The sequence below is a fragment of the Benincasa hispida genome, chromosome 12 (assembly GCF_027475165.1).
Source record: "Benincasa hispida cultivar pf3 chromosome 12, pf3_genome.v1.1, whole genome shotgun sequence".
Lineage (NCBI taxonomy): Eukaryota > Viridiplantae > Streptophyta > Magnoliopsida > Cucurbitales > Cucurbitaceae > Benincasa > Benincasa hispida.
This window is the reverse complement of record NC_143489.1, coordinates 5,607,662-5,632,013: the sequence shown is the minus strand read 5'-3', so window position 1 is coordinate 5,632,013 and position 24,352 is coordinate 5,607,662. Positions and strand designations below refer to the sequence as shown.

The 24,352-nt window shown below is 35.9% G+C and overlaps 1 protein-coding gene across 1 annotated transcript; it reads left to right on the top strand.

Annotated features, from left to right (window-relative positions):
- Window positions 1-9,037: 9,037 nt before the first annotated feature.
- Window positions 9,038-9,942, top strand: LOC120068116 (heavy metal-associated isoprenylated plant protein 39-like). Its single transcript, XM_039019813.2, has 3 exons — window positions 9,038-9,220; window positions 9,360-9,435; window positions 9,528-9,942. The coding sequence occupies exons 1-3, from the start codon at window positions 9,095-9,097 to the stop codon at window positions 9,830-9,832; spliced, it is 507 nt and encodes a 168-aa protein (XP_038875741.1). The 5' UTR covers window positions 9,038-9,094; the 3' UTR covers window positions 9,833-9,942.
- Window positions 9,943-24,352: the final 14,410 nt, after the last annotated feature.

The window sequence follows — 24,352 nt, the reverse complement described above, 5'->3', positions numbered from 1 at the left end:
TAATTCTTAACCGACATTGAACAAGTCTCATATAATAAATGGTAAGATCCAGAATACCAACTCCTTCAATTCCAAAAGCTAACCTTGAAGTTACCATTTAGCTTACAAATAATTGCAAAGAACAAAAACATATCGACAATTCCAGTATCAAATAATACATACCTCTTTATTTTTTCTTAATCTATCATTAGCTGAAGACAAACTAACAAATGCAATTGCAAGCAAACCCAAGGTGGTAAATTCCAAAGCTTCGATGTATCCCATTGACAGAGCATGAATTGAAAACCGCAAGACATAAATTGGATCATATTGTTCAGGTTCGGAACCATGATAATGACCCTGCATCAGTGCATTAGAGTATTAATTTGGAACAGAAAAGTATGAACAAATTGTAAAAAGAAGCCTGCATCAGTGCATTCGTCTTTTTCTCAAACTTTTCAAATCATAACAGCTCGTAATCTAAATGCTTCAAATACTAAATACGAACCTCTTTACAAACCGGGCATTTAGACTCCTGGCTGGCAGCCTTCGGTCCATCACAAATCATCACTGAAGCAGCTAAACAAACACATGATTTGCAGAAGAGATGCCCACAACCCAAAGCATATGGATCAAATAATGTTTCCTGTAACATCAACATAATTCAAAGTCTTATCCAATAAACTACAAATAGAGTCACTTGAAAACACTTAGAAACTGTGCTTAAAACTGCAAGCATTCAAAAATGCACTTACCAGGAACAATTTTTATGTGAATTCCTTGATGTGCAAGAAATCCATCTCCTCCCCATCCCTTCCAAACACCTAAAAAACACACAAACAACACCATTAAAAGTATATGGTAGAGGAAGAGATTGAGAGAATACAAATATGAGGCAACTTCAATCAACATGATTAAAAAGAAGACAGAAGTAGCAAACTCAAGTTTGTAGGATACTAACTATTTAAATCGGATGTTAAAGAACGCTAGTAGATACTAACTATTTAAATCGGAGAATCTATATGATATTTGATGATATATGCATGAACCTGCTTCCCGAATTCGATAGATTGCAAAGAACAACAAGCATTCAACACGATTTCAAGCGTATAGTTTGTAGGATAAGCTCCCGCTTCCAACATTCTATGAACACTCGAAAAGCAACAAAGATCAAGAAAACTCTGTAATAAATAAGTAATTGGAAGACCTGATGTTTTTGTATGTTCTTATCATTGTGCTTGAGTTCCTGGAAGACAAATCACAATACAAAATGCAGTACAACTTGGTGATTTGAACTGACATGGTTGACGCAATGTTTTTGAGTTGAAGACAAAGATTTAACGATAGATGGAAGCCGAATGGGATAGATATTTCATCCAGTTTACGAGCATCGATTGATAGATATCTCGTTTGACTCTTATATAAGTCAAACGAGAGGGTGCGAGAGTGAGAGTGGAGGTATGAGTGAGAGCTTTCAATACTGTGAAGATTTCAATATCCGGTATGAGCGAGAGTGGAGGTATGAGCAAGAGCGATAGTAGCGAGAATGGAGGGACGAGTGAGAGGGCTGCGCTGCAGAGACTATTAGCGAGAGCGAGAGCGGATGGACTTTATGAGCGAGAGCTAGGGATTTAAGCGAGGGCGAGGGCGAGGGTGAGAGCGAGAGCGAGAGGGCTGCGCTGCAGAGACTATTAGCGAGAGCGAGAGCAGATGGATTTTATGAGCGAGAGCGGATGGACTTTATGAGCGAGAGCTAGGGATTTGGGCGAGAGGGGAGGGATTTGGGCAAGAGCCAAGAGGGGAGGGATTTGGGCGAGAACTTTGTAGTTTTTTTAGCTGGTTTATATTCAAAAACACTAAAATGTAGCCAAATAGCATTACCTCAGAAACAGATTCAAATCCTTCATATTACCTCAAAAACAGATTCAAATCCTTCATGTGACAATCTGCAAGGAAAAAGCTCAAACCTAGATTAAAATTGACGCGAAAAAGATCTAAAAAGGGGGAATGAAATTGCAGATTGAATTACCTCAGAAACAGATTCAAATCCTTCATATCTCTACCGATCTCTCTATTCTTTCTTCAATTTATTTTTTCAATCATCATTGGAATCTTCTCAAAGCATCGACTATGACTCTCGCTGCTTGTTTATCAATGGCATCGGGAGTACGAAAAGATGCAAAATCGATTTCAAATCGGTACTACATGGATCGACATTGTCGACCTATCTATGAGTTCTGCCATTTCTCGTCACATATCTCTTACTTCTCTACCTCAGAAACAAATTCATCGAGTAGGTGTTTGAGGGAGTGATGATCCAAGAGATTGGCTTTTTTGGCATTTTTGGTCGCCATTTTTTTTTATAGCTTTCGGTTTCAGTTCTCTTTGTCGTCTATGAAGGTTTGTCTGAAATCTGAGAGAGAAAGGAGAGAAACAAAATGTAACCTAATATCATTTTCGTAAGAAACAAAAATGGGGGGGACTAAGGAGGAGGTGGTTGATGGGGAAAATAGGGTTTAGAAAAGGGATAGATAGGATAGATAGGGATAGAAGCGGGAAATGAAAAAAATGGGGGGAATGGGTTTTGTTTTTTTAAGGAAAAAAAGAAAACCGGATCTTTAATGTCGGTTTTAAACCGACATTAAATGTATACCTACAATGTCGGTTTAAAATCGACATTAAAGATCCGTTTTTTTTAGAAAAAAAAACCGACATTATACATCCGATTTCACTTTTTCCAACCGATATTAAAGCCCAAAATTCTTGTAGTGTTTGTGTTTGTATAGATACAATGTCAACCCCTAATAGGCAACGAGAGGCTGATGAAGAATTCCAGGAGATATATCTAGGCAACACAGTATCTTCTGTGGGTGATACTTCAGGTTAGTATATTTTGAAATATATTTTGTTACTGAAATACATCATAAACTATTTTAAATTTTTTATTCTTCAGATAGTAGCTCAGCATCCAATCAGAAGAAAGGAGAGCATTCGCGGAACATTGAGTTGGAAAAATACTTCAAAAAACATGGGAGAATTACAATCGTGATAAATGAGAGGGAGACGAAACCGATATCTCAACATTCGGTACGATTTAGTAATGCGATCGGCGTCGCCGTGAGATCTGCATTTCCAGTACGTTGTTGTACTTTTGCTGAGGTTCCAAACGAGTTCATAGAATTGGCTAAAAGTCAATTATTGGTAAGTAATTATAAGTTTATTCTTTTACAGTCATGAACATCATCTATGCTAATTCTTCCCTCCCTCTTTTGTAGGCTCATTTCGAACTTGATCTGTCCAGTCAACGACTTAACCGTTTTATAGAACATCAAATGCAAAACTCCTTCAAAGAATTTAGAGTAGATTTGTATATAATTTACAGAAAATGTGGAGATCCTCAGCAAGCACGTGCTAATTTGCCTAGTTGGCTTAAAAATAGGCCAGAAGATTGGTACTTTTTGTGTGAACGCTTTGAGAGTGAAGCGTTTCAGGTAGAATATTTATGGCGTGTATCACACTATTGACATATTTTTTTTCTTCAAATGTAAGAAATGTGTGACGAACAGGAAAAATAGAGAGAAATTACCATTCGACCACGTAGGTGGATCGAAGTCATTCCTGAAAATTCAGGTAGAGTTGCAGACAAAGGAGGGTTAAGAAATAGGACGTGTTTACCTATTTAGGGAAACACACTATAAAGGTGGCAAGTTTGTGAACGAGACAACTGAAAATGCACATGTAACATTTTTTGCTTTACTATCGTGTTTTGTTTTTCACTTTTAACTTTAATCGCTCGTTCTTACCCATTTAATCATTATGTCTAGCATCAAATATTGGAATTACAATCCAGCCCCACTCTAGAAGGTTCTCAACTACTAACAGGGGATGAAATCTGTGAGACGGTTTTGGGTAGACGACCCGGATATTCAAAAGGCCTAGGTTGGGGCCCTAAGCATAAGTCAAGAAGGAGTAGTATCTCATCAAGCTCGTCATCTACTCAAAGAATGGAGGCGGGAATAGAGGAATTGAGAGCCAATTTCCAACAGTCTCAGTCGAGGATTAAGGAACTTGAAGACGTTAAAAACCTGCAAGAGGATCATGCAAGACAAATGGAAGAAATGAAAAAAATGATTGAAGACGTGGTACGATCACATAAAGGAGACCCATCAAATTAGGTATGATTACTACATTATTTAGTTATCTAATATGTTGCTATCCTGCAGTTATGGTAGCAAAGTATAGTTATGTCTTAAGTAGCTTTATGATAATTAAAGAATTTTGGCTATCCTGCAGTTATGGTAGACAAACAACTGGATTTTGATATGTTTTTTGTTGGCTATCTTATGTATTTATGAATGTTTACAAAGTTTAATGTGGTGGGGGGAGGGGAGGAGATTGAGATTGGGTTAAACTATTTTGGGGACAAATTTGAGTTTTATGTGTGTTGGTCATTATTTACTCATTTTGTACGTTTTTTATGTTCAGGAGGTTCCATGTTTGTCGTGGGGGGTGGGTAGAGTTTCATTACACCCGTCTTGTCCTTGAAATTGGCTATCTTGTGTATTTATGAATGTTTAAGATGTTTAATGTGTTGTGGTGTGTGGAGGGGAGGGGGGATTGGGATAAACCATTTTGGGGACAAATTTGAGTTTTATGTGTGTTGGTCATTATTTACTCGTTTTGTGTGTTTTTGATGTTCGGGAGGTTCCGTGTTTGTCGTGGAGGGTGGGTAGAGTTTCATTACATCCGTCTTGTCCTTGAAATTGGCTATTTTGTGTATTTATGAATGTTTACAAAGTTTAAAGTGTTGTGAGGGAGGGGAGTTGAGATTGGGTTAAACTATTTTGGGGACGAATTTGAGTTTTATGTGTGTTGGTCATTATTTACTCATTTTGTGTATTTTTTATGTTTGGGAGGTTCCATGTTTGTCGTGGGGGGTGGGTAGAGTTTCATTACACCCGTTTTGTCCTTAAACTTAGCTATCTTGTGTATTTATGAATGTTTACGAAGTTTAATGTGTTGTAGTGATGGTGGGAGGGGGGTTGAGATAAACCATTTCGGGGACGAATTTAAGTTTTATGTGTGTTGGTCATTGTTTACTCGTTTTGTGTGTTTTTTATGTTCAGGAGGTTCTATGTTTGTCGTGGGGGGTGGGTAGAGTTTCATTACACCTGTCTTGTCTTTGAACTTGGCTATCTTGTATATTTATGAATGTTTACGAAGTTTAATGTGTTGTGGTGGGGGGATTCAAATAAACCATTTTGGGGACAAATTTGACTTTTATGTGTGTTGGTTATTCTTGAGACTTTTTGTGTGTTTTTTATTTCGGGAGCTTACATGTTTGTCGTGGGGGTGGGTAGAGTTTCATTACCACCAGTATTGAAGTTTGAACGTGTTGTGGATGTTTATCGATATAACATTTCAATGTTTTTGTTTTATTATAGAATGCTGTTCGGAGATGAGCTGGGACAATTGTTGAAGATGCTATGTTCGAGAAGTTTTCTAGATGTTGTTTTGATTTTACTTCTTTTATGTATTTGTGATATGAATGTTTATCGACTTCATTTGGATATTATAATTTTTTATTTACTTGTTATAATATGGACTTCATTTTCGTTTTTTAGTTATGTGAATCTTTATTTGGTTTAATATGTTTTACAGGTTTTCAAATCAAATTTTAAAAAATTACAAACGATATATTAAAATTGACGTTATAGGGGAACTCCCGACGCCTCTAGGGGTCGGGAGTTAGTGGGAACACCCGACGCACGACATGTGCATTGGGAGTTCCCCCATAACTCCCGATGCCGTTTAATAGTGCGTCAAGAGATCCTCTCCCGACGGATTTCTCTCGACCAAACTCCCGACGACCGTTTATGCATTGGGAGAGGCTCTCCTGACGAATTTTTCACACTTTCTCGACGAAATGTGACGTCGGGAGAAGTCAGATTTCTTGTAGTGTGTATGATTCATGGATATACTATTTTGTTTTTATTTGAGCAGATTTAAATGTATAGTTTATGAATCTTAGATTTGGGTTGATTTAAATGTATAATCTTTAGATCTTATATGTTGAACTTATAAATTGAATTTTGTGCACAACGAGAAATAACAAATGGGTCAGTTGTATCAGATGACTACTTTTGTACGATGCAAGAGAATTTATCGCACCTGACAACGCTTACTATTACTGCATGGTAAGAGATCTAAAATCAGAAAATTTTCAAATATATGATATGAATATGGTTTAATATTTATTTATTTTCATCGTACAGAATAATTTTATTGGAGATTTACATCAATATTCTATACAACACAATTTATCATAATTGGATTCAATGTGTCACCAAACATTGGTCAACATAGAAAGTATTATTCAGCAAACAACTGACACTGATGGAAGACTTATTCGCCGTAGACGATAACGACAATAGGGTGAAGCTAATTTAGAGGCACACGAAGACAACTCCATATGGGGTAAGGGTCAGGGGGTCATCTTTAAATTTCATGTAAACTTCTTTTCAAATTAAAGAACTAATTGTATATCTTCTTTAGTATCATGACATTTTTTTTTAATATAAGTGCAGAATAATTATGTTTTCATTGTAGATTAAATATATGATTAAGTTAAATAATGAAGGAATTTGTGAACCTAGTCCACGAATCTTAATATTGTTATACATCTCTAATTAAAAAAATAATAATTAGTCAATCGATCTTTAAAAAAAAAAAAAAAAGAAAAAAAATCGTGGACTCAGTCCACGAGTCTCTCTTCGACCGGTTTCACCAACTGAGTCGATTCAAACTAAGTGAAGAGTCGGGATCGATTTCAAAACATAAAAACTTGTAGAGGCAATTGTAACGTAATAAATTAGTTAATATATGAAGTTATGAAAACTATTTTTTACATCAATTTATAGATTTTTTTTGTTGAACTTGTACATATAGTGCCCCTATATAAAATTCTTCGTTCCACCACGATTTAAGAGAGCACCCAAATTATTCACCAATATGAAAACTTCACAAAATTGTCATTGCAATATTAATTAGTCTTAAAATTTCACAAAATTGTCATTGCAATATTAATTAGTCTTAAAATATTTCACATAACTATCATTTATTCTTTACCCCCACAATAGAATACAACCTACATTTATTTTAAGTTGAATTAATACTATTTTTACTCATTGATTTTTTTTTTCGTTTTTTTATTTACTTTTTAAGAGTATTCTCAAAACACAGGTTAATTTTTTTAAAACTGCAAAAAATAATTTTTAAAAATATAATTTTATTTTTAGAATTTGACTAAAAATTTAAATGTTTACTAATTATAAAAAAATAAAATATAAAAACCATGGCATTACAATAGTAAGAAAACCAACACAATTTTCAAACATAAAAAACCAAATACTAAATGGTTGTTAAACAGGAACTTACTCTTTGAAATTTAGTTTGTAACAATTTAGACCCCGTTTGATAACAATTTGGTTTTTAGTTTTTGTTTTTGAAAATTAAGCTTATTTTATCCACATTTTTTACAATGATTTGCATCATTCTTAAGTAAAATGGTTGAATTCTTAAACAAATTTCAAAAACAAAAACAACTTTTTGAAAGTTAATTTTTTTAGTTCTCAAAATTTTCCTTAGTTTTTTAAACTATTGATGAAAAATAAATAATAAAAAAAGAAATTTAGATGTGAAAATACTGTTCATAGGCTTAATTTTTTTTTTAAAAAAAAAATAATAAATAAAATGATTACCAAATGGAGCCTTTGTTTTTAAAATTTGTAACAATTTAATATTATAATGAAAAATTACACTATATTTTCTTCATAGAATTAAATTATTAACAAATTTTGAAATCTAAAAACTAAATCATGATATATTAAAGTTCAGACTTATTACAAATTTAAAGGCATAAAAAAGTAAAACTAAAATTTAGAAACCAAATTATTTTTAAATAATAAAATAAAGTATGAGAATATAAACCTCTTATCCTAAGAAAAGAAATATATCGATTATGGAAAAATTCTTAACACCAAAAGTGTGCTACTCAATTTGTTCACATATAAATTTCATCGTCATAAAGTTTGTAACCCCATATTAATATCATTGGGTCCTCTATGTTCGAAGTGTATTTTTTAACCTCAAAATCCAAACATATTCCTTTCTTTCTATTTCCTTTCAAAATCCAAACATTCCCCTTTTGCTTTATCTTCTTATTTAAACCATTCTACTTCTTCAACAATCATATTTCTAAGCTTCAAATCATATATACCTCCAAATATTTAAAGAGTTAAAAATACTTCCTCTAATAATGGAGATCGATAATTATTTGACCATTAATTTTAAATTTTGTGAAAATTAAACTTATAAACACTATTTCTATTTATTGGTTTATTTATTTTTTGTTATTTGCTTCTTAAAAGTATTCTCAAAACACAAGAAAAATATTGGAAACTCTAAAAAGCAGTTTCTAAAAACATAAGTTTGCTTTTAAAATTTGGCATTAAATGTATACTAATTATGAAACAATAAATAAAATAAAAAAAAATATGGCAATAAAATTGTAAGAATATCAACACACTTTTCAAAAATGAAAAATAAAAAACTAAAAGATTATTAAACGGAATCTTACTTTTAAAATTTATAACAAATTAGTATTATAGTGGAAACTTACCTGATATATTTTCATAGAATTAAATTGTTTACCAATTTTAAAGTCTAGAAAGTAAAGTGATCATACACTGAATGGCCACAAAGTTAAAATTATAAAAATTCAATTTTTACCAACTAAAGTTTAGAAACAAATTATTTTATAAATACAGTAAATGGAATATGAGAATTTGACAATCCTAAGGAAAAAAAATATATCAATTACAAAAAGAATTCTTAGTACTACACAAATGTACTCCATTCTTTTACACTGTAAATTTGTTTTTCGTAAATTTCAGTATACCTACATTAATTTCGGGGTCCTCATGATTTTGAAAAGTATTTTCTTACCACAAACAATAATAATAATAATAAGTCTTGAAACGACGACTTGGTTAGGGTAGACCTGACTTTTGGTTTGGCTGTGTCATTGAACCGTGGCCTTCAAGGAATCACAATAATGGCGTCCTTTCTATTTCCTATTAAAATCCAAACGTTACCCTTTTGCCTTATTTTCTTATTTAAGCCATTCTTCTTCTTCTTCTTCTTCAACAATTCAAATTCTCAGACCCATCTCAATATGAGGGTGAGTTTCAATTCACTTCACTTTGTTTCTTTTTTGCTCTGTTTTTTCTTGTTTATTCATGGGTTTTCTTTATCTCTCTGTTTTCTTAACTCAATTCCTCTCTTTTGATCTTACTAACAAAACAATTTTCCTTGTGCAGAAAGTTGTGTTGAAGTTGGACATACATGGTGACAAAGGAAAACGAAAGGCTTTGAAAGCAGTCTCTGTTCTTCAAGGTAATCAATTACTCAACAACCCTTTGCGATTTCTTCTATTTTTCTTTTCTTTTCTGAGAGATGATCTGAGCTAAAATGTTTGTTCTTTGAAGGAATTGAATCGATTGCCATGGACATGAAGGAGAAGAAGCTAACAGTAATAGGGGAAGTTGATCCGGTTGACGTAGTTGCAAAGGTTCGAAAGCATTGGCCGAACGCCGATATCGTCAGCGTCGGCCCAGCGAAGGAAGAGAAGCCTGCAGCAAAAGGAGGAGAGAAGCAAACAGGAAAGATTGAAAGTGAAGCAATTGAAGAGATGGTTAAATTGCACCAATGCTATGGTTATACTGGTTATGGAGGTCCTCATTATCGTGTATATAGTGTAGAGGAGAATCCTCATTCTTGTACCATATCTTGAATAGTATCGATTAGTTCTTAGATTGAGTATCAAATTGTTAGTGGCAAATTAAATATGTATACCTCAACTACCATTTATAATATTTTATATAATGTTCTTCTTTGGTCCCATCTCCATTTTCAAAATTTCTCATGATAGAAATGATTTTAGAATGATAGTATTAAAGTTTTCATTCTCCCATTTCAAGATGATTACAATCTTATATCTTCGTTTTGTTAGTTGCTTTTTTTTAATAGAATTAAGTTGTTGTCGTATAGCCATTCACTAGACATTGAAGTCTTGTAGACGATACTCTAAAGTTTTTGAATAGATATAAATATCTAAAATACACAGAAAGGATACACATGTGAACATAATATGGACAATTATTAAAAAAAAATCAAATTATACATAATTAACTATGAAATAGAGTAGAACATTAACTTTAATACTATGGTTGGGGATTAAAAGAAATTTAATTCTACTCTTTTAAAAAAATTGATACATTAATATAAAAGGGGTTATGAGAGATGAAATTCTTTATCTTCCTATTTTATCCTTAATTTTTAAATAAATATGTATTATATCTTCAATTTTAATTGTTTGCATCTTTTCTTCTTATTTATGTGGGCTATTTTACGTTTCATTTTTTACGTGTCTTTTCCTAAGAAAAAATAACGAAAGAGGGATTGTTGGATAGCAGGGAGAGGAGAGAACAATGGGGCATGTGTACATTTTTTTGTATGGTAGATAGTAAATTTAATTATGAACTCATGCACAATTTTTTAAATCAATTTTATAAAACATATTCCCATTTTATTGTCTCTATAAATCAACCTATTTCGAGAAGTGACCAAATAAATATTTATCTACTTTATAATTTTTTCTCTTTCTTTGCTTTTATTGATGTGGAATATTTAAAATTTAAACTTAGTTACAAATACATTCATTCAAAAATCTTATATCTGCATTGAAAATTATGTTTCAAAATTTTCTACCATAGCTTTGTTATTTATATATATTTTTTAAATGATGAAGAAATAGATGTATTTAATTTTCAACAGTTTGATATTTGATTTAAAAAGTGGAATCGTTATCAAATCACGATTGTTATACATATTAGATTATTATGGTTATTTTTACCTTTCAATTTTATTGAGTCAATGATTCAAACTTATATTATTTCTAAATTAAAATAAAAATCTTAGAAAAATTCGAAATTACATAATATAATTTTTAATAAGTTTAAGTACGATAAACAATAAATATATAGTTTTACATTCACAGTAAATATATAATTTATTTGATAACAACTATTTACTAATGGAACTTCACAGAAATATAAAGTCTCAATCAAAATTTAAATTTTATAAAAAAAAAAAAATTGTCATAAACTTTTTAAATCCTGTGTATCTCACACGTGTCTCTATTTAGTTAGTTTAAAAGGAAAGAAAATGGAAAATTGCAAAAATCATCTAGTATGGTGGTAGTTGTGATATACCCTAAAACTTACCCAATTATAGAAATTTTAGTAATTGTATACATTTGAGGGTTCAATTTTTATTAGTTGGGGGTCCAAATTCTATAACCATTGCAAGTTTGTGAGTCCAATTTTAATATGTATAAGTTTGAGGGTTCAGTTTTTACAATTGAAATTTTAAGTGTGTAATTACAATTACTACCATGATGTTATTTTTGCGACTTGTAAAAAAAAAAAAAAAAAAAAAAAAAAACTATTACTAAAATTGAAAATTTGATCTTTAGAGGATGAAAGAAGGACCTTGGTATAATAAAATAGACTTCTTCCATCCAAACAAGGAAGAAGAATAAGGGAGGACACATTTTTTGCTTATAGGAGGAAAGTTCAAATGGCATAAAATGTTAATTTGTTGATCTTCTTCAACTGATTTAATGGTTTTGATAACATTAAAGTAGCTAAGTTTTATACCATTTTAAAAAGTTTCATAGGTACGTGGATATAAAACATTGAAGGATCTCTTACCGAAGAGTTCCATGAGCGTGTTCGGATCACTCTGATCTCACAGTGACCGAAATACAACAATATACATTCAACTGTATAGTTATGCAAACAAATCTTAATTAACGGCATGTTATGAACAACAAAATAACAAGGGAATGAGTTGCCATACTAGTTGAAGACAATCTTCAATCTTCGGAACTCAACGCAGTGGAACCCTCAAAGCAATCTACCAATGCCCAGCAACAGCGTCAACAACAGCAGCACGAACAACCGCACGAACACGAACGTTGTGGGGACGACACCACCAGAAAAGAGCCCTAGGTATTCTCGGAGTGAAAACCCAAAGCGTGGTCTTTGGTGAATTTAGTAGAGGAAGGAGAAAGCACGGATCGTGTAGACGATAAGCAAGTGGGAGGGAAAAAGGCACTATCGCATAGCATGATACTTATCGTTTAGGAGAAGCTACATGATCGTGTAGGTTTACTGAACGATCGTTTAGGAAATGGTATACGATCGTTTAGTAAAATCGCCACACACTACGATCATTTAGAGAAGCTATGCGATCTTGTAGGAACAAGTGTGCGATCGTTTAGGCGCGAGGTAGACGATCGTTTAGGCAGAAAGGTACTATCACATAGGCTCTCGAAATGCTTAAGCGATCGATTAGCTTTTCACCAATGCGTGCCTGTGAATTCTTTTGGACGATCGATTGAACGATTCAAAATTAAACAATTTCATTTTTATTTCATCGGTTACAATAACCAACTCTTTCCCACTAACCACGTCTAAACGTGATTTTTGGATTAGTTATCATATAATTAATCAATTAATTAATAATAAATATAATCATATTATATTTTTATCCTATAGTTTGATATCACATATCTACTATAGTATTTTCTCCTCTACTTGATATAAATCATCTAATTTCCTCCAAAATAATGTATCTCATACATTTAGCCAATTATATCATATATAATTAACCAGTCCAATTATATCAAATATAATCAAACTTCCTCTTATCAATTTGAACATTTCAAATTAAACCAAACATTGATTCTCGACTTTATCTAAGCTACCCAAGGGACCTAATGGACCTGTGGCTCGAAGCTCCAACGGTCCGTGAATAGCTGACTAAACTCTTTAACCACGAGATCCACCGTCCGTTAGCTATTAGACATTCCACTAAAGACCAACAACTGAACTCTTCTTACCACAAATATATTTTTGTGTCCATCGAATATAACCAATCATGAGTAAGATGACCCTTCATAGATGTTCGTAAGTACAGCTGCGCCAAATTACTGTTTTTCCCCTATTGTTACATCTCACTCCTTAAGTACCACATCTTGTTAATTATGATATTTACTTCACATCTTGTTTTTTGCTCGGTTATTTGTTTTATTTGCTTTACCACAAAACAATAAAAATAAAATCCCTGGTTATCTATATGTGACTCAAGCATGTATGTGGTGACAATAAGTGGACCATGTCTTGAGTGATAACCAAAATGGTCTGTAGTATATGGATAAAGGAGGGAAACCTTATCCTGGTAACACTACGAATGCAGCCCGCTTTGTGGAATGGTCATAAGTGTTGTGACTTGTCACAGATGGTCTGATCCTAATCATTCGTGTTGGGGACATGCGAGCAGGGGGCGTCCTATACAAAGAATTTATATAAGACCTGAGCATGAAGTGTTAATGTCTCGTTATATAACACCGTTCATGACAGAGACTTCACTTCACTAGGATGACCATAGGTAATATGATCTCAATCCTGAGTGAGTTGGGAACTCCTACCATTGAGGGTGGTCCTTTGATTTATATAAGTGCAAGTGGCCAGGTCGTCGATTCAAACCTACCATTTTGGGGATTCGTCTGATATGGGAGCTGGGAACTCAACTACACAAGATGGAATTCACTCCTTCCCCGAGGCAGTGGTAAGTAGATAGATGGCTTCCTTAAGGGCTGATTCCGGGGCTTGAACTATGTGGTGCCACACACCTTCTCTTGGCCCGAGAGATGTTCACACATAGTTGGACTATGTTCATTAGAGGAATCGGTGGTACTTAAGGAGCGAGATATAACTACAAGGGTAAAATGGTAAATTGGCCCCGCTGTACTTACGAGCATCTGTGAAGGGTCATCATACTCATGATTGGTTATATTCGATGGACATAGAAATATATCTGTAGTAAGAAGAGTTCAGCTATTAGTCTTTAATGGAATCACTGACAGTTAACGGATGGTGGATTTCGTGGCTAAAGAGTTTAGTCAGCTATTCACGTACCGTTGGAGCTTCGAGCCACAGGTCCATTAGATCACCTGGGTAGCTTGGATAAAGTCGAGAACCAATGTTTGGTTTAATTTGAAATATTCAAATTAACAAGAGAAAGTTGAATTGTATATGATATAATTGGATTGGTTAATTATGTATGATATAATTGGCTAAATGTACGAGATACATTATATTTTGGAGGAAATTAGATATAAATATGATTTATATCAAGTAGAGGAGAAAATACTATAGTAGATATATGATATCAAACTATAGGATATAAATATAATATGATTATATTTATTAATTAAATTAATTGATTAATTATTTGATAATTAACGGGTTAAAACAATGAAAATCGTTTTCATTTTAATCATTCGTGCATTAGTATTATCGCGCGCCCAAAAGAATTCGTGAAAGCGATCGCGAGAGCCTATACAATAGAAGCTCGTTTGTCTAAACAATCGTCTGTCTCACATTTTCTCTAAACGATCATATATATTTTACCTAAACGATCGTTCAGTCTTTCATACACGATCGTGTAGCTCTACTATACGATAAGCATTTCGCTATACGATAGCAGAGTTTCATCTCCCACTTTCTTATCGTTTACACGACACGTTCGCCTCCGTCCTCTACCAAACTCACCAAAGGCCACTCTTTGGGTTTTTTATGCCGAGGATACTCGGGTTTCTCTTGTGGTGGTGTGATCCTCGCTGCAGTGTTCGTGTGCATTCTGATCGTGCTGTTGCAGTCGATATACTTGCTGGGTGCTGGTAGATCTGTAGGAGGTTTTCTGCTACTTAGGGTTCAGACGTTCGAAGAGTATCTTCATCTGGTATGAACCCTTTCCTTGTTACTTATTGTATTCTGAGCATGCCAATAATTAGATTATAAGCATAACTATATGTGTTGAATGTATATTGTTTGTGTTTCAGTCACTGTGAAATCGGAGCGATATAAACCCGCTCATGGAACTCTCGGTATGAGATCCTTCAATTGGTAACAGAGCCAGGTTTCTGATACTCTGATTTCATCTGTTTCAATGAAATAACGTATATATTCATGGTGGGTGCATTTCTATGATGTTTTAAATGTTAATTCTGTTGTGGATGTGCCGGATTAATGGATGTTTTCAGGATGAATTGCCTCGTTTGTTTAATACCTTTTACATTTACGGTTATTTGTAAAGGCCCCTGTGTTTTTGGGCATAAATAATCGTAATCGAGTCTGTATTCAAAATGTTTAAAGTCTTGAGTCGTTCGTCGAACTTTTGGGCAAAGATTGCGGCACTTTCAGGAAGGAGATGATCTAGGGTTGATCGCATCGTGCAGAATAGGTTCTATGCGATCGCTGTCCATCGCATCGTGAAGATGAAGGGGTATGTGATCGCGGTTGAACGCATCGGTTAAACGATAGGGTATGCGATCAAAATTTGGTTGTATCGGGTTGACGATCGGGCACGCGATCGCTGAGTATCATTTAATGCGCGTGCGTGCTAAATGATCGTTTAGGTCAGCAAGCTTCATCGCTTAGTAACTCAAGGTAAATCGTTTATCTATCGTCGCGCTACACGATCGCATGGACAATCAGGCTTCGTAGCCTCATCGTCGTCTACGCGATCGTTTGCAATGTTTCTATCGTCTAGTGCGCATTGAACGATCATCTACCTGCTGGAGTTTGCTACACGATGAAGACCTCCTGGTGGTTCAAGATCCGGTTCGCCCTTGAACCAGTTTGCTCGATGAAAAATGTAATAGATAGGGTTTTCATTCTGGTTTTATGGTTTAAAGGCTCATTACGGTCCATTAATCTCTTTGTTTAATACATGCGATATATGTTTTATATGTCATATGGTATGCACATATAGTAAATCCCACCTAAGGTTATGCATTGATCATGCATCATCTCTTTATTGTAATTGTTATAATTTAGAGAAGCATGATTTTTATTATGTAAGAGCATGCTCATGCATCATATAATATAAGAGTTATATTTATGCATGCATAAAAAACATTGACATGCATCATCTTTATATTATAATTGTTATAGTATAAGGGTGAATGATAACATGTTTGCTTGGTTATTACGTGTTATATAAAAGTTATATAGTAATGGCCGGACATTGCATGAAGCATGACACATAGGTTATTTTATAAATGTTATAAACGCCTCGTTATGCGCAATATTTTTTAGTTGTTTCTTTTTAAGAGTTAAAGAGAAATTAAAACTAAAAGAAATAAGAAAGACATGCATGCTCACTTAGGTTTAATTCATGGTTTCAAAATGTTTAAAACTTGGATCACATAGACTTAAGATCACGGTTCTAATATGATTAGCAACCCTAAGACTTTAATCTTTTAATCAATTTAATAGGATTAAATTGGCTAATAAAAGGTTAAAGTGTAGCAAATCTATTTATAAGGGGCCTTTTGTCTAAGGTGGGTTCTGTCTAGGCTGGGGTATTTAAGTTGACGGAAACGTAACACCCCTACATGGAAACTTACCTGGAAAGGTGAATTAGATAGATTTAATGCATGTATGCAAATTAAGGACAATCGATTAAAATGTTTAAATGTGACAACTTGAACTTGTTTATATTTCATAAATAAACGTTGTTTATGAGCAGGCTTTAAAAAGACCACTTAGACTAAAATCAGTAGTCAGATTGACTAGGTTAATGAATCTCTAGGTAGAACATTCAGTGGGAGGTACTTGGGGCATAAGATGCTTCACTTAAACCTTTCATTTTTCTTCTAAATAGTCCACACCGTGAGATCTATCCTTGGTCTCGCGGCACCTTTGGCGTGTCCTCCCAACGGATGTTGTTTGGGTAGGTTAATATCAAGATGGATGGAGAGAATGTTCATAGTAAGTGGGAGCGAGAAGTGCGACAGGATATCCCTCGGTTTCCCTCGTTAGGTTGAATAAAGTTACTGCGCATCGCCTCGAGGCACCTTGGGAGTGTCCCCCTAAAAGATGACAGTTTTGCGCGTTTTTTTATTTGATCTCCTATAAGAGGATAAGGTAACTTAGTCTCTTGTCCTAATCTGTCTTTTCCCTACGATAAGCACATTAGGGCGGGACTTTGGCACCGAAAACGAGGGGTTACACTTACACGAAAACAGTTAAAGGTTAACAATTCTAGACCGAAAAATGGTGGCTGTTATGTTTAGTTCCAAGAGTTGGTTCTGCCTAATGGTTGAGAATGTCTCATCCCAGTGAAGGGGCAACTGATCACCCCATCGGTGGCGTTTTTCCAGACCTACTGGGGCATCATTGCAAAATAGAAGTCTATAACTTAGGGTACTTGAAACTGTTTTGCAAAAAAAATTGGTTTAAAAGTGGTTTAGCAAAATTAAATAAATATTTGTTCGTATTTTTAGCAACTTTTTCAAATGACTACAACCACCTTATCGTTGTTAAGCGCCAAAAAATTAACTAGCGACAATTTCTCAACATGGAAACACATGATCACGACGATCCTAATTATCGAGGATCTCATATTTGCTCTCACGGAGGCTTGTCCTCTTATTCCAGCTCCAAATGCCGCTCGAAATGTTCGGAAGGCATACAGGCGATGGACAAGGGCGAATGAGAAGACCCGAGCCTATGTCTTGGCAAGTCTTTCTGACGTCTTGGCCAAGAAGCATGAGCCTATGGTCTCAGCCCGTGAGATCATGGAGTCCCTACGGGGGATATTTGGACTACCGTCTGAACAGCTTATACATGAGGCTCTTACATACATATTCAACTCCAAAATGCAAGAAGGCACCTCTGTTCGTGAACATATGCTAAACATGATGGTCCACTTCAATGTGGCGGAGTTGAATGGGTCTACCATTGATGAGGGCAGCCAGGTTAGCATAATTCTGCATTTTTTGTCGGAGAGTTTCCTGCACTTTGTTAGCAATGTGATTCTTAAAAAGTGAAATATAACCTTACAACTCTCCTCAACGAGTTGCAGACATACCAATCTTTACTGAAAAGTAAGGAGAGGCAGAAGGGTGAGGAAAATGTTGCTTCATCCTCAAGGACGTTCCATAGAGGTTCGACCTCAGGAACGAAATCTGCACCTTCTACTTCTAACTCTTAAAAGAAGAAGAAGAAGAAAGGTGGTAAGGGAAAAAGGAAGGCACTTGCTAACCCACCACCTGTTGCCCCGATGAGGCATCCACCAGTTGCTAAGGGAAAGTGTTTCCATTACAACCAAGATGGACATTGGAAGAGGAACTGTCCTCAGTATCTGAAGGAGAAGAAAATAGCCAAGGCGGATAAAGGTAAATGTGATTTACTTGTGCTCGATAATTAATTTAGGTGCCATTAACCATGTTTGTTCTTCTTTTCAGGGGATTAGATCTTGGCGACAGTTGGAGGCTGGTGAGATGAAGATGCGAGTAGGCATCGGGCATGTCGTTTCAGCTGTGGCAGTGGGAGGACTCCAGTTAGCTTTACAGAATAGGTTTCTAATTTTAAATGATGTATATATTGTTCCTAAACTAAAAACGAACCTTATTTCTATAAAGTATTTATTGCAATGTAAATACATTGTTTCTTTCATTTTGAATAAAGTGTTTATTCATAAAGATGGTGTCTTTATTTGCACAGCAAATTTGGAATCGAATTTATATGTGCTAAGGTCGTTAGCCATTAATTCCCTCCATAATACTGAAATATTCAGAACTTCCGTAACTCAATCAAAATGTCAATGAATTTATCCAAAAGAAAATGCCTAACTTTGGCATCTATGTTTAGGGCACATAAATCTCAATAGGATTGAAAGATTGGTGAAGAATGGACTTCTAAGTGAGTTAGAAGAAAATTGTTTACTCGTGTGCGAATCTTGCCTTGAGGGTAAGACGATTAAACGACCTTTTATTGGAAAAGGTTTTAGAGCCAAGGAGCCTCTTGAGTTAGTATATTCTGACCTTTGTGGTCCTATGAATGTGCGAGCCCGAGGTTGCTATGAGTATTTTATCAGTTTTACTGATGATTACTCCAGGTACGGGTATATTTATCTTTTGCAATGGAAGTCTGAATCCTTTGAAAAGTTCAAAGAGTTCGTTGAAAACGCATTAGATAGACGGATTAAAACACTTCGATCAAATCGAGGTGGAGAGTTTTTGGACTCCGCATTCCAAGACTATTTGATAGAACATGGAATCGTTTCCTAACTCTCAGTGCTGAGACACCTCAACAGAATAGTGTAGCAGAGAGGAGAAATAAGACCTTGTTAGACATGGTTCGCTCGATGATGAGTTATGCTTCCTTACCGGACTCGTTTTAGGGTTTTGCAGTGGAGACTGCAGTGTACAAACTGTGTTCCCTCCAAGAGTGTTGCAAGAACACCTTTGGAGTCGTGGAACGGGCGTAAAGCTAGTTTACATCATTTCCGCATTTGGGGTTGCCCTGCACATGTGCTTGAGGCTAATCCCAAGAAGTTGGAACCACGGATTAGGTTATGCCTCTTTGTAGGCTACCCTAAAGGTATACGAGGAAGTTATTTTTATGATCCTACGGAAAATAGGGTGTTTGTTTCAACAAACGCTACTTTCCTTGAGGAGGATCATATAAGAGAGCACAGTCCACGAAGTAAAGTCATGTTGTGTGAGCTTTCCAATGAAACTACTGAAACTTCAACAAAAGTTGTTGAAGAGCCTGCTACATCAACAAGAGTTGTTGATGGGAGTTCATCCAGTAGGTCGGTTCCACCTCAAGAGTTGAGGGAACCTCGACGTAGTGGGAGGGTTGCGAACCCACCCATTTTCTATTTGGGTTTCACGGAAATCCTTGCTATGGTAGCAGATGGTGACGTTGAGGATCCGTTGTCTTACAAGAAGGCAATGGAGAATGTGGATCGGGATGAATGGGTCAAGGCCATGGATCTCGAGATGGAGTCAATATACTTCAACTCAGTATGGGATCTTGTAGATCCGGCTGCTAGGGTTTGCCCTATAGGTTGTAAATGAATCTACAAGCGCAAACGAGGTGCTGATAGGAAGGTACAGACCTTCAAGGCTCGACTTGTGGCAAAGAGTTATACCCAGATAGAGGGAATCGACTATGAAGAGACTTTCTCGCCTGTTGCCATGTTAAAGTCGATCCGCATCCTCCTGTTCATTGCAACTTATTATAATTATGAGATCTGGCAAATGGACGTCAAAACAGTCTTTTTGAATGGCAATCTTAAGGAGACCATTTATATGGTGCAGCCTGAGGGATTCATAGCCCAAGGTCAAGAGAAAAATGTTTGCAAACTGAATCGGTCCATTTATGGACTGAAACAGGCGTCTAGATCTTGGAACATATGATTTGATGCTGCGATCAAGTCATATGGCTTTGACCGAAACGTTGATGAACCTTGTGTCTACAAGAAGATCATCAACGCTTCAGTAGTCTTCTTAGTGTTGTATGTAGACAATATCCTACTCATTGGGAATGATGTAGGTCTACTGACTGCAGTTAAGAACTGGCTAGCGACCCAATTCCAAATGAAAGATTTGGGAGAGGTTTAGTTTTTTCTAGGTATACAGATCTTTCGAGATCGCAAGAACAAAGTGCTAGCACTGTCTTAGGCATCGTACATTGACAAGATGTTGCTCAAGTATTTGATGCAGGACTCCAAGAGGGGCCTACTGCCGTTCTGGCATGAAGTCACTTTGTCTTAAGGAAATGTGTCCTAAGACACCTCAAGAATTTGAGGAGATGAGATGGGTCCCATATGCGTCTGTCGTTGGCAGTTTGATATACCCGATGCTCTGTACTCGTCCAAACATCTGCTACGCTGTGGGCATAGTCAGTAAGTATCAGTCTAACCCAGGCTAGGGTCACTGGACCGTAGTAAAGAACATCTTTAAGTATCTTCGAAGAAGAAGGAATTACAAGCTCGTGTATGGTTCAAGGGATTTGATCCTTACAGGATACACGGATTCTGACTTTCAGACTGATATGAACTCTCGCAAGTCTACATCAGGGTCAGTCTTTACTCTTAACGAAGGAGCTGTAGTGTGGCAAAGCACTAAGAAGGAGTGCATCGCCGACTCCATTATGGAGGTGGAGTACGTAGTGGCTTGCGAAGCTGCTAACGAGGCCGTCTGGCTTAGGAAGTTCTTGACAGACCTGAAAGTTGTTTCAGATATGTCTAGCTCCATTACCCTCTATTGTGATAATAGTGGGGCAGTGGCGAACTCCAAGGAGCCAATGAGTCACCAGCATGGCAAACACATAAAGCGGAAGTATCATCTGATCCGCGAGATAGTGCATCGAGGGGACATGATCGTCACGCAAATCACTTTGGAGCGCAATGTTGCTGACTCGTTTACGAAGGCTCTCATGGCTACAATGTTTGAGGGTCACTACGGAGCATGGGTCTATAGGATCGCCCATGGCTGGACTAGAGCAAGTGGGAGATTTTCTTGTACTCGGCTTTTATGCATTAGTTTATTATTTTGTACTAAGTTTTTTGTACACCCCACTTCTCTTTAGGACAAGTAGAAGATTGTTGGGGTTGATGCCCTAAAGTCTCATGTCCTGTAGTTTGTAAACAGTATATACGAACGCCTGTGTTGTTAATATATGATATTTACTTCACATCTTATTTTTTACTCGGTTATTTTTTTTTTACTTTACCACAAACCAATAAACATAAAATCCCTGGTTATCTGTATGTGACTCAAGCATGTATGTGGTGACATACAAGTGGATCGTCTTGAGTGATAACCAAAATGGTTTGTAGTATATGAATAAAGGAGGGAAACCTTATCCTGGTAACGCTACGGATGTGGCCTGCTTTGTAGAATGGTCACAAGTGTTGTGACTTGTCACAGATGGTCTGATCCTGATCATTCGTGTTGGGGACATGCGAGCGGGGGTGTCCTATACAAAGAGTTTGTATAAGACCTGACCACGAAGTATTAATGTCTCGTTATATAACACCATTCATGATAGAGACTTCACTTCACTAGGATGACCATAGGTAACATGACCTCAATCCTGAGTGAGTTGAGAACTCCTACCATTGAGGGCAATCCTTTGATTTGTATGGGTGCGAATGGCCAGGTCGCTGATTCAAACCTACCATTTTGAGGATTCATCTGATTTGGGAGCTGGGAACTCAGCTACACAAGATGGAATTCACTCTTTCACCGAGGCAGGGGTAAATAGATATATGGTTCCCTTAAGGGCTGATTCCGAGGCTTGAACGATGTGGCGCCACACACCTTCTCTTGGCCCGAGAGGTGTTCATACCTAGTTGGACTATGTTGTATTGTTCATTAGAGGAATCAGTGGTACTTAAGAAGCAAGATGTAACTATAGGGGCAAAACGATAAATTGGCCCAACTGTACTTACGAGCATCTGTGAAGGGTCATCGTACTCATGTTGGTTATATCCGATGGACAGAGAAATATATCTGTGGTAAGAAGAGTTCAGTTGTTGGTCTTTAGTAGAATCACTGACAGTTAACGGATGGTGGATCTCATGGCTAAAGAGTTTAGTCAGCTATTCACGTACCGTTGGAGTTCAAGCCACAGGTCTATAGGTCACCTGGGTAGCTTGGATAAAGTCGAGAACCAGTGTTTGGGTTAATTTGAAATGTTCAAATTGACAAGAGGAAATTCAATTATATATGATATAATTGGATTGGTTAATTATATATGATATAATTGGCTAAATGTATGAGATATATTATATTTTGGAGGAAATTATATATAAATATGATTTATATCAAGTAGAGGAGAAAATACTATAGTAGATATATGCTATCAAACTATAGGATATAAATATAATATGATTATATTTATTAATTAAATTAATTGATTAATTATTTGATAATTAACGGATTTATCCACGTTCGGACATGGGAAGTGGGGCTGCGATGGTTATGGTAACCGGCAGATTAAAACAATAAAAATCGTTTTCATTTTAATCAATCGTGCATTCGTATTATCACGCACCCAAAAGAATCCGTGAAAGCGATCGTAAGAGCTTATACGATAGAAGCTCGTTCGTCTAAACGATCGTCTGCCTCACGTTTTCTCTAAACGGTCATATACATTTTACCTAAACGATCGTTCAGTCTTTCATACACAATCGTGTAGCTCTACTATACGATAAGCATTTCCACTATATGATAACAGAATTTCATCTCTCACTTGCTTATCGTCTACACAACGCGTTCGCCTCCATCCTCTACCAAACTCACCAAAGCCCACTCTTTGGGTCTACGCGAAGGATACCCGGGTTTCTCTTGTGGTGGTGTCGTCCCTGCTGCAGTTTTCGTGTGCATTCTGATCGTGCTGTTGTAGTCGATATACTCGCCGGGTGCTGGTAGATCTATGGGAGGTTTTCCGCTGCTTAGGGTTCAGACATTCGAAGAGTGTCTTCATCTGGTATGAACCCTTTTCCTTGTTAGTTATTGTATTCTGAGCATGCCGATAATTAGATTATATGCATAACTGTATATGTTGAATGTATATTGTTTGTGTTTTGGTCACTGTGAAATCGAAGCGATCTAAATCCACTCATGGAACTCTCGGTATGAGATCCTTCAAATTCGACATTTACTGATTCATATAGTTATTGATTTATTATGAGAATGTATAGACCGTACTATACATTATGAAATCTTGAATACTTGGTTGTTTACATAGTTTAGTACATAAAAGTGATGTACTAGAGTAGATCCATTAACACTAGATTAATTACGTATATTGAGGTTAATTAACATGACCTTGATCAAGAGATTTTAGAGGACTCATGATTATGTGAATGTTATATGTAATATGAAGTTAGATGCAATCTCCTTTCCTTTCTAGACTATGTAACTACATGAAAGTGATGTTGGAAGTGATGCACGTCCAAGGGCGCTAGTACATGAAAGAGATGTACTAGGGCTGGTGTGTATGAAAGTGATACATACCTAGAGGGTATTGGAGTGTACGTAAGAGGTGTACGCTCAGTGGGTTATGTGTATACGAAAGAGGTGTATACATAACCATGTGTACGAAAAAGGTATGCATCCCTACATTTATAGAGAGGATCTGGGGTGTATGAAAGAGGTACACACTCAATGAGTTATGTGTATACGATAGAGGTGTATACATAACTAGGAGTACGAAAGAGGTACATACTCAGTGGGTTAGGTGTATACGAAAGAGGTGTATACTTAACCAGATGTATGAAAGAGGTACACATTCAGTGAGTTATGTATATACAAAAGAGGTGTATACGTAACCATGTGTAGGAAAGAGGTACACATTAAGTGGGTTATATGTATACG